The 11183-nt window shown below is 41.5% G+C and overlaps 2 protein-coding genes across 3 annotated transcripts in view; both read right to left on the bottom strand.

Annotated features, from left to right (window-relative positions):
- Positions 1-2403: 2403 nt before the first annotated feature.
- LOC139374660 (uncharacterized) lies at positions 2404-3770 on the bottom strand. The gene has a single exon (XM_071115713.1). The coding sequence runs from the start codon at positions 3768-3770 to the stop codon at positions 2793-2795; it is 978 nt and encodes a 325-aa protein (XP_070971814.1). The 3' UTR covers positions 2404-2792.
- Positions 2404-11183, bottom strand: part of LOC139374653 (up-regulator of cell proliferation-like) — a 33325-nt gene continuing 24545 nt past the window's right edge. For both annotated transcript variants that reach the window (XM_071115702.1, XM_071115703.1), the window contains exon 9: positions 2404-7462. In XM_071115702.1, coding sequence (XP_070971803.1) covers positions 3846-7462 — 3617 coding nt within the window. In that variant the 3' untranslated portion in view covers positions 2404-3845. The remainder of the gene's footprint in view (positions 7463-11183) is intronic.

The raw sequence follows: 11183 nt of genomic DNA, 5'->3' as shown, positions 1-11183 counted from the left end.
TCTCAATCAGGTCAATATAAATCATAAAAAGGTACGTACCTAATATTCCATCATATACATTCATATTTAATATATTTACACAAATACACATGGAGCTCCGTATGTTCAGTCTTTTATACAAATATGTCCAAATCAGCTCTAACAGGGGGTACTAGAGGACTGGAGTTGGGCTGTTGAGGGTACAGGAGGACTGGAGTTGGGCTGTTGAGGGTACAGGAGGACTGGAGTTGGGCTGTTGGGGGTACAGGAGGACTGGAGTTGGGCTGTTGAGGGTACTAGAGGACTGGAGTTGGGCTGTTGAGGGTACAGGAGGACTGGAGTTGGGCTGTTGAGGGTACAGGGGGACTGGAGTTGGGCTGTTGGGGGTACAGGAGGACTGGAGTTGGGCTGTTGGGGGTACTGGAGGACTGGAGTTGGGCTGTTGAGGGTACAGGAGGACTGGAGTTGGGCTGTTGAGGGTACAGGGGGACTGGAGTTGGGCTGTTGAGGGTACTAGAGGACTGGAGTTGGGCTGTTGAGGGTACTAGAGGACTGGAGTTGGGCTGTTGAGGGTACAGGAGGACTGGAGTTGGGCTGTTGAGGGTACAGGGGGACTGGAGTTGGGCTGTTGGGGGTACAGGAGGACTGGAGTTGGGCTGTTGGGGGTACTGGAGGACTGGAGTTGGGCTGTTGAGGGTACAGGAGGACTGGAGTTGGGCTGTTGAGGGTACAGGGGGACTGGAGTTGGGCTGTTGGGGGTACAGGAGGACTGGAGTTGGGCTGTTGAGGGTACAGGAGGACTGGAGTTGGGCTGTTGGGGGTACAGGAGGACTGGAGTTGGGCTGTTGGGGGTACAGGGGGACTGGAGTTGGGCTGTTGGGGGTACAGGAGGAGGGCTGTTGAGGGTAATTGAGGACTTGCAAAGAAAAAGCCCTATCTCAGACTGGCCAATAAGAAGAAAAGATTAAGAGGGGCAAAAGAACAGACACTGAACAGAGAAACTCTGCCTAGAAGGCCAGCATCCCAGAGTCGCCTCTCCACTGTTGACGTTGAGACTGGTGTTTTGAGGATGCTATTTAATGAAGCTGCCAGTTGAGGACTTGGGAGGTGTCTGTTTCTCAAACTAGACACTCTAATGTACTTGTCCTCTTGCTCAGTTGTGCACCGGGGCCTCCCACTCCTCTTTCTACCTGGTTAGAGACAGTTTGCTCTGTTCTGTGAAGGGAGTAGTACACAGCATTGTACGAGATCTTCAGTTTCTTGACAATTTCTCGCATAGAACAGCCTTCATTTCTCAAAACAAGAATAGACTGATGAGTTTGAGAAGAAAGGTCTTTGTTTCTGGCCATTTTGAGCCTGTAATCAAACCCACAAATGCTGATGCTCCAGATACTCAACTAGTCTTTAGAAGGCCAGTTTTATTGCTTTAAATCAGGACAACAGTTTTCAGCTATGCTAACAAAATTGCAAAAGGGTTTTCTAATGATCAATTAGCCATTTAAAATTATAAACTTGGATTAGCTAACACAACGTGCCATTGGAACACAGGAGTGATGGTTTCTGATAATGGGCCTCTGTACGCCTAGATATTCCATAAAAAAAATCAACCATTTCCAGCTACAATAGTCATTTACAACATTAACAATGTCTACACTTTATTTCTGATCAATTTGATGTTATTTTAATGGACAAAAAAATTTGCTTGTCTTTCAAAAACAAGGACATTTCTAAGTGACCCCAAACTTCTGAACGGTAGTGTATATCAAGCATCCATGAAGAGTTTTAATGAAGTTGCATTACAGATGTTCACTGATTATGAATTACACTGTATCCAAACTAATGTCTTCAAAGCAATGAAGTCATTGAACAAATCACTATTAGAAGGTGTGATCCATTAAAAACATTATCATTTAAGTCTACTTAGTAATCATTCTTCTTGAAGTAAATTAATTCAAAGACCAATACATGTGTAATACCTGTATATGAAACAACAAATGCATATTCTCTAAATAAAAAATATCATTAAAATGAAAATGTAAAAGGTAAAATAACAGAAACAAAAGACAAATGTTTATCACTGAACCATGCAACCATTCTAATCATTAATCTGTGATTAAGGCATATCAAGCCCTAGATTAGATGGGAAAAGTACATGTGTACTGTATTTATGGACATTATCAAGTAAAACAATTCTGAATCTGTTGGTTAAAACCTGTTGGTGTTCACATTTACTGTTCTTATTAGTAGTTTTTCTGAATTAACTTTCTGAAGTACGTTCAGATTATAATATTATATTCCTTTCATATTAAATTAACTGTGTTAGCTATTTCCTTATGGAACAGCAGATCTGTCAATTGCTAAGAGGTCATATTATCTATGAACGTATTTCCAATATGACTTTATGTGATCCAGATCTGCACATTATTTCAACAACTCTTGTATTTTATTTATTTATTTAACCTTTATTTAATTAGGCAAGTTAAGAACAAATTCTTATTTACAATGACGGCCTACACCGGCCAAACCCGGACGTTGCTGGGCCAATTTGGGACTCCCAATCATAGCCGGTTGTGATACAGCCTGTATTCGAACCAGGGTGTCTGTAGTGACGCCTCTGGCACTGAAAGGCAGTGCCTTAGACCGCTGCTCCACTCGGGAGCCCCAAACGTTTCTGTGTTTGTATGGGCGGCTGGCTCCTTATATTTTGATTCTGTGATATATCCAGAGTTATTTTGGTTGTCAACTCTTTGAATGTTCAATTATATGTTAACATGTTGGTCAACAACAGTCATTATATACAGTAAAACTCCACTTTATTTCATGTTGTAAGCCTTTTTCAAGCTCTTCAATGCATCATCAGGTGTTAATGCCTTCCAGTCCCATGGGATATCAGCAGGAAGTGCCTTTTCTTCCTCAGCGATTCTCTCATTGAATGTGGCCATCACATACTTCCAGTAGTCTGAAGCCTTGATGCTGGAATCTCCAGTTATGATCCAGTCAGGGTAATATTTCCTGTAGTCCTTGTAGGGGTGACCAACCAATCCCGTCACCAGGGGGTGAATGAATAATGATTTACTGGTCACATCAGAGGAACATATGTCAGTTACTAACTTAGTTGTACATCTGGACGTTGAACCATTTAGACCTTTTGGACGATGAATAGCTGTAAAGTGTTTAGCATGCTCCTTCCCCCCTGCATCACAGGGTGCACCGCAGAAAGGACATACCTCACCACAGCCAAACAGTCTGGTGAACATCTTGTCCTGAGGCTTGAATGGCAGAGATTTGAGTCTCTCTTTGATGTCTCTTTCCTTGTCATACTTAGCTGCTAGGGACTGCTCGATTTCTCTCACAAACTCTGTGAGGTAGTCAGCAAACTGTTCTGTGTTTGTGGTATTTAGAATCATAATGGAATCCAGAGCATCCTCTGGAAAGACAAGCTTCTCTCCAAGGGCACAGTACATGTTTTGAATGAAAGTATTGATATCTCTTAAAAAGCCAGTTGTTTTTCTGATGTTAGAGATTGTGTAAGTGATTATCTTGACTATCTCTGAAAGATGTTTCTTCTCCAACTTCTCCAGACTGTTCTCCTTTGAGAGTTGTTGGACAATCTGGTCAAACAGCCAGTCCTTCACAAACCTTTCATAATGGTTTATGTACCCTCTATATTTCTCATATTTCCCATCCATCAGGAGTTGTTTCAAAATGGAGAACTGGAAAGTCGCTCGGGTGCTGTAATCCTCTGACCCTTCACCTGTCTTCACTTCATCAACCACATCAGGACATATCATTTTGGTCACATAGTCCTTTACAGCTGGCTCTAAACACAGCTTTGAGAACTCCTTGGCTTTCTTTTGGCACTGGTCTCAGTTATGAAACAAGTCTCTGAACTCAGTAAGGTACTTGTTCTTAGACTGTTCCAGACACTTCCTTGGGTCATTGACTTCAATGAAATGATCATGCATCTTCTGAAACTCTATGGCTGCTCTGCCACAGATGTGTAGCTTCAGAAGAACCTCACATTCCTCATTGGCTTTAACTTCTGTGTGTTGTTGCAATGTTTTGTCAATTATTCTAAGCAGTTCTTTGATGTGTGTGTCATGGTAATCAGTTTTGCTTTTCACCCTCTGGGTCATAAACTCCAGACATTGTTTTATGATATCATCACAGAGGTCTTGTAGTTTTTTCCTGTGCTGGTCGGGATCCCAGTGCTTTACTGTGTTTTTAGCCTGCTGCCACCAACTCTCTGGTTCCACAACAAAAGCTTTTCTCCCACAATCCACCAGACTGTTTCCAACCAACATCTTGTTGACATAACTACCCCTCATTACCAGATTATCACGTAACATGATAAAGGCATCATGAGCCACATCTCTTCTTGGGAGTCCTTTGAAAGTTATCTCAGACAGTGTTTTCCTCCACATGATTTCAAACTCTTCACTGAGGGCCTCATCTGATAGAACATATTTTTTATTTCTACAGTTCTGCAGCAGAGTCAGAACCTTCTTTTCCATTGTACTGGCCTGAGAGCTCTTAATGTTCAGTTCTGTCATTCCCTCTATGATTTCAACAGCTTCTTGCAGTTTGTTCTTCACTGTGTTTTCTGTCTCTCGTCTCAGTGTTTTGGCACTGGACACAAAGTCCTTCTTGTATTTTACCACCAGATTGACATGGCCATCTTGCTTTTCAAAGTATTTTACTAGATTGTCTTGAATTTCCTTTTCTCCCAATGACAGTTTCTCAGATGCTTCTATCATCAAGTCATTTAGCACATCTCTTATGGACCTCTGGGGATGTTGATCTGACAAGCCAATATTGGATATTTTAGTTTCAGCACTCACCATCCATTTATACATCTCCTTCTGGAAGGTCCATTCCCAACCATTGTACTCAGAACATAATCTGGAGTATGCATCTGCAACCAAACTGTTTCTGAAACTAAAGATTAATTTCTCAAATTTCACTGCCTCCCACAAGCTTTGTGTCCACTTCAAGAAATGTGTCATGTCATCATTACTCTGGCATTTTATTAAGTCTTGCATCAAGCTCTTTTTGAAGTCATACACAGCCTCACTGTAGCCAGCATTGACTGGAGCCATAGGGGGAGTCCCATGCCAGAGTCCTGGGATGTAGCAGCTGCTTGTGTCTGGATCATAATCCATCACATCAGTGAACTTGGTGATATTCTCCTTCTTCTCCATTCTGGCTGCTGCCTGGGTCATTTCATTCAACTGTTCCAACAACTTCTTCCTGTCCCTCATGTTGTTGTCATGAGCAGACATGTCTGACACATTCTGGTGCACAAAATCCCATTTAGGCTTCTTCCCCACTTCCTTCATCCTGATAAAAGCATGAACAACACTCTGTAGAATGTCTTTTATCTCTGTGGAGTTCTCCATGGCCATGTTGATGATAGTGACATCACTGAGTCCAATCACCAGTGTGGCCAGTTCATTGTCATGTTCATGGCTGTCATCTAGTTGAGCCAACTCTGGTGATTTCAACCCCTCTGTGTCAATCACCATGATGAAGTCACATTTCAATTCCTCCTTGAGGTCTTTGTTGACTTTAATCAGTAGCATGAAGGCCCCTCTGGTGCATCTTCCACTGCTGACAGCAAACTGGACTCCAAACATGGTGTTGAGGAGAGTGGACTTCCCTGTGCTTTGGACCCCTAAAACTGTCACAACCCGGATCTTGCTGTTAGAGTCCACAAGAGTATGAATCTGAGTCAGAACAGCTGATATCCATTTCAGAGGGATATTTGATGCATCTCCATCCACAAGCTCAATGGGGAAACCATCCAACAGCATCTGAGCACACAATCCAGGGAGCTGCTCCATCTGTTTCCTGTGAGGACTGTCTTCAGGGAGGGAGCAGGCAGCTTCATATAACTGGCCCAACTCACGCAGGAAGTGTTCAAGACCCAAGGAACAGTCAGATAATTTCTTATCCAAATCTTTAACGTCGTCTTTTTTCTCTGGAGAATGTTGGCAAAGATCTTTGTACTGGTCCCGCAAAGCAGACAGGTTCTGACGTGACAGATTGTCCAGATTTATCCGCATCCATTTGAGGAAATAGTAACGCTCCGCTCCTGAACCTGACAATCCTGAAATGAATCTTGTCATGGCATCTGACATGTCACATTTATATTGCTTCTTTCTCAGCTCCTCCTCCTTTCTCTTCAGAGAGCTCTTGTAGTGTTCAATGTCTTGATCCCCTGCTTTTCTCAGTCTACACCTCTCTTTTTCTAACTGGGAAATCTCTTTCCAGATTGTTCCCTGTAAGGGTAGCTGTTTGTCTTTGAATTGAATTGTGTCTTTGATGTTCCTGGTGATTTCATCTGCTGTCTTCCTGGCACTCTGACAGTCATCACTGTCTTCATCAACCAGAATCCCAAACTGATGAGCCACGTCAGCCATGTTTTCAATTGTCAATCTGTTTTTACTTTTTTCGATGATGTCACCCACAGAGGACTGCAGGGTTTTGACAAATTCTGCATCATTCTGCTTCTTCTTCACAATCACATTTGTTGGGTTGATACTGTAGTTTGTGATCATTTTCTTCAATGTGTCTACCCTTAATGTTTTTTTCTGAGAGTTGACAACCAGAAATAACTCTGCTTTTGTGATTTTTCCTTCCAAAACCTTGAGATCTGCCTCAAAATCATCAGTGAAAATGTAAACTGCAGCTGATGTTTGACACAGAAAGGAGAACTGTGTTTCAAAGGACCTGATGTCTCCTCTGAGATTGGCCACCGCCACAGGCTTAGTGAACATGTCTATGTTTCTGTTCCCACATGGAAGGTACCAGTTGATTTCAACCAGACCATCTGAGATTTGCAGAGGGACATTACCACATTCCATATCATGATGAACAAATGTATCATGGTACTGTTGAGGGTTACTAAGCAACTTGTTCAAGATCTGAGACTTGGACAAGCTACTCTCTCCTAACCTAACAAAGGACACCATGGGAATATCAGAGAGAACTATTCTCTCCTCCACAAAAGCTTTTGTGTCCACTTGTGAAGAGGGTCTGAACTTCTTCACTATGTCCCTCAAGGCCCACAGCATCAAAGTGCTTTGCTTTGTGTCACAGTTGGGCAGCAGCAGAGGAACAGCAAACTGACACATGGACATTTTCTGGACCATCTCCTGCTGCAGGAAACCATCTGAGCACAGAAACAGGGCAGTTATCAGGTCCAGTGGATTAATGACATCACTAGTATCAGAGTCAGTGTCCAGGTTGTCTACATCATAATAGGAAACCTCCTGGTCAGTGGTCAGACATTTAACACTCCTTGCATTCACATTTGCCATCATTAATTTATTCAGGAAGGCCCCTGGAAGTGACTGCATAGTGGTAAGAGGTTCATCTGATGTAGTATCAGCATTTATCTCAAGGACAGTACTTAACGTCAGCTTGTTTTCATAATGATCTTCTAGTCCAGTCTTTGACAACAGCTCCTTGAGACAGGATCCTGTAGATAGAAATGAAAAGATAACCATGATCACAAATCCTCTTCAACATGTAGCAGAAAAGCACAGTAACAGGTGTTTTACACTGAACTTTGGATGAAGTTAAAGCAAGCAGAGGCAGACCATCTCTGTGACACAGTGACTCACAGAAATGAAAGCGAACATGTGAATTCAGATACAGTATGAGCTGTGAATCCATTACGCTCCTTAACTCCTAAGGGAGCTGTTATGAGATCAGATATCGTATGGTAAGTTATGTTTGGTTAAATGTGGAAGCAGCCATTTTACTGCAATTCAATGGAGAACATGTCAGCTAACTGTTTTTATTGTGATAGAGATACTGATATAGCTCTCTACATTACAGCATGGAATAAAGGTATAATAACATGTCCTGTTTCTAGAACTATATCAGTATCTCTATACATTACAGTATGTCCTGTTTCTAGATCTATATCAGTATCTCTATACATTACAGTATGTCCTGTTTCTAGATCTATATCAGTATCTCTATATATTACAGTATGGAATAAAGGTATAATAACATGTCCTGTTTCTAGATCTATATCAGTATCTCTATACATTACAGCATGTCCTGTTTCTAGAACTATATCAGTATCTCTATACATTACAGTATGTCCTGTTTCTAGATCTATATCAGTATCTCTATACATTACAGTATGTCCTGTTTCTAGAACTATATCAGTATCTCTACATTACAGCATGGAATAAAGGTACAATAACATGTCCTGTTTCTAGATCTATATCAGTATCTCTCTACATTACAACATGTCCTGTTTCTAGAACTATATCAGTATCTCTACATTACAGCATGGAATAAAGGTATAATAACATGTCCTGTTTCTAGAACTATATCAGTATCTCTATACATTACAGTATGTCCTGTTTCTAGATCTATATCAGTATCTCTATACATTACAGTATGTCCTGTTTCTAGATCTATATCAGTATCTCTATATATTACAGTATGGAATAAAGGTATAATAACATGTCCTGTTTCTAGATCTATATCAGTATCTCTATACATTACAGCATGTCCTGTTTCTAGAACTATATCAGTATCTCTATACATTACAGTATGTCCTGTTTCTAGATCTATATCAGTATCTCTATACATTACAGTATGTCCTGTTTCTAGAACTATATCAGTATCTCTACATTACAGCATGGAATAAAGGTACAATAACATGTCCTGTTTCTAGATCTATATCAGTATCTCTCTACATTACAACATGTCCTGTTTCTAGAACTATATCAGTATCTCTACATTACAGCATGGAATAAAGGTACAATAACAGGTCCTGTTTCTAGATCTATATCAGTATCTCTACATTATAGCATGTCCTGTTTCTAGATCTATATCAGTATCTCTCTACATTACAGCATGTCCTGTTTCTAGATCTATATCAGTATCTCTATACATTACAGCATGTCCTGTTTCTAGATCTATATCAGTATCTCTATACATTACAGCATGTCCTGTTTCTAGATCTATATCAGTATCTCTATACATTACAGCATGTCCTGTTTCTAGATCTATATCAGTATCTCTCTACATTACAGCATGTCCTGTTTCTAGATCTATATCAGTATCTCTATACATTACAGCATGTCCTGTTTCTAGATCTATATCAGTATCTCTCTACATTACAACATGGAATAAAGGTATAACATAACATTCTGTTTCTAGAACTATATCAGTATCTCTATACATTACAACATGTCCTGTTTCTAGAACTATATCAGTATCTCTATACATTACAGCATGGAATAAAGGTACAATAACATGTCCTGTTTCTGTAGCGTGAGGCAGCTTGATGTACAGGTAGTGTACACGCCCTGGTCAGGAAGGCTAGTCTATTGCAAGGCCTTTCCCTCAATATATCTCCTTAATGCTGAGTGCCAAGCAGAGACTCATTTAGTCCCAGTTTTACACTGTTTGGTATGACTCGACCAAGGATCAAACTCCCAACCTACCAATCACAGTGCGGACACTCTTACTACAAGTCAAGTGGTTGGTCGAATGAGACACCAAAATATTCTTGACATTCCTCGCAAACACTGTTTTCCCTTCACTTTGGGCTGTTGTTGCGTCACATGCAATATTGTCAGAAAATGACTTCCTGGATCAGCTGATGATGAAAAGTGTCCCGATGTTCAGTTACATCTGGACACCAAATACTCATCCAAATATTATGTGTAATAATTGAGGAACCACGTTAATGACAGTAGCGATTTTGGTTTTATGAATCAAGGATTAGATAGTACAGGTGGTTATACATATCTACCGTTTAGTTGCAGTCCTGGGAGGTTTGTTAGTATACTGTATGTTGTGTGATGGTATGTCATGGCTGAGCTGCAGCATTCTGTCTGCTCTACTCTCTTTATGATGTCTTCTGTTATATTACCATGTATGCTTTTCTATTCCAAATGTCCATCAGCTTAGTGTAGCGTTTCTTCATCATGGTCCAACAGAAGGGATTCAGTTCATTGTCTAGTCTGCTCAGGATCCATCTCTCTGCTAATCTCATGGCCTACAGAAGGGATTCAGTTCATTGTCTAGTCCGCTCAGGATCCATCTCTCTGCTAATCTCATGGCCTACAGAAGGGATTCAGTTCATTGTCTAGTCCGCTCAGGATCCATCTCTCTGCTAATCTCATGGCCTACAGAAGGGATTCAGTTCATTGTCTAGTCCGCTCAGGATCCATCTCTCTGCTAATCTCATGGCCTACAGAAGGGATTCAGCTCATTGTCTAGTCCGCTCAGGATCCATCTCTCTGCTAATCTCATGGCCTACAGAAGGGATTCAGTTCATTGTCTAGTCCGCTCAGGATCCATCTCTCTGCTAATCTCATGGCCTACAGAAGGGATTCAGCTCATTGTCTAGTCCGCTCAGGATCCATCTCTCTGCTAATCTCATGGCCTACAGAAGGGATTCAGTTCATTGTCTAGTCTGCTCAGGATCCATCTCTCTGCTAATCTCATGGCCTACAGAAGGGATTCAGTTCATTGTCTAGTCTGCTCAGGATCCATCTCTCTGCTAATCTCATGGCCTACAGAAGGGATTCAGTTCATTGTCTAGTCTGCTCAGGATCCATCTCTCTGCTAATCTCATGGCCTACAGAAGGGATTCAGCTCATTGTCTAGTCCGCTCAGGATCCATCTCTCTGCTAATCTCATGGCCTACAGAAGGGATTCAGTTCATTGTCTAGTCCGCTCAGGATCCATCTCTCTGCTAATCTCATGGCCTACAGAAGGGATTCAGCTCATTGTCTAGTCCGCTCAGGATCCATCTCTCTGCTAATCTCATGGCCTACAGAAGGGATTCAGTTCATTGTCTAGTCCGCTCAGGATCCATCTCTCTGCTAATCTCATGGCCTACAGAAGGGATTCAGTTCATTGTCTAGTCTGCTCAGGATCCATCTCTCTGCTAATCTCATGGCCTACAGAAGGGATTCAGTTCATTGTCTAGTCTGCTCAGGATCCATCTCTCTGCTAATCTCATGGCCTACAGAAGGGATTCAGTTCATTGTCTAGTCTGCTCAGGATCCATCTCTCTGCTAATCTCATGGCCTACAGAAGGGATTCAGTTCATTGTCTAGTCTGCTCAGGATCCATCTCTCTGCTAATCTCATGGCCTACAGAAGGGATTCAGTTCATTGTCTAGTCTGCTCAGGATCCATCTCTCTGCTAATCTCATGGCC

This window comes from Oncorhynchus clarkii, chromosome 19, assembly GCF_045791955.1.
Source record: "Oncorhynchus clarkii lewisi isolate Uvic-CL-2024 chromosome 19, UVic_Ocla_1.0, whole genome shotgun sequence".
Taxonomy (NCBI): Eukaryota; Metazoa; Chordata; class Actinopteri; order Salmoniformes; family Salmonidae; genus Oncorhynchus; species Oncorhynchus clarkii.
This window is presented reverse-complemented; position numbering and strand designations above follow the sequence as displayed.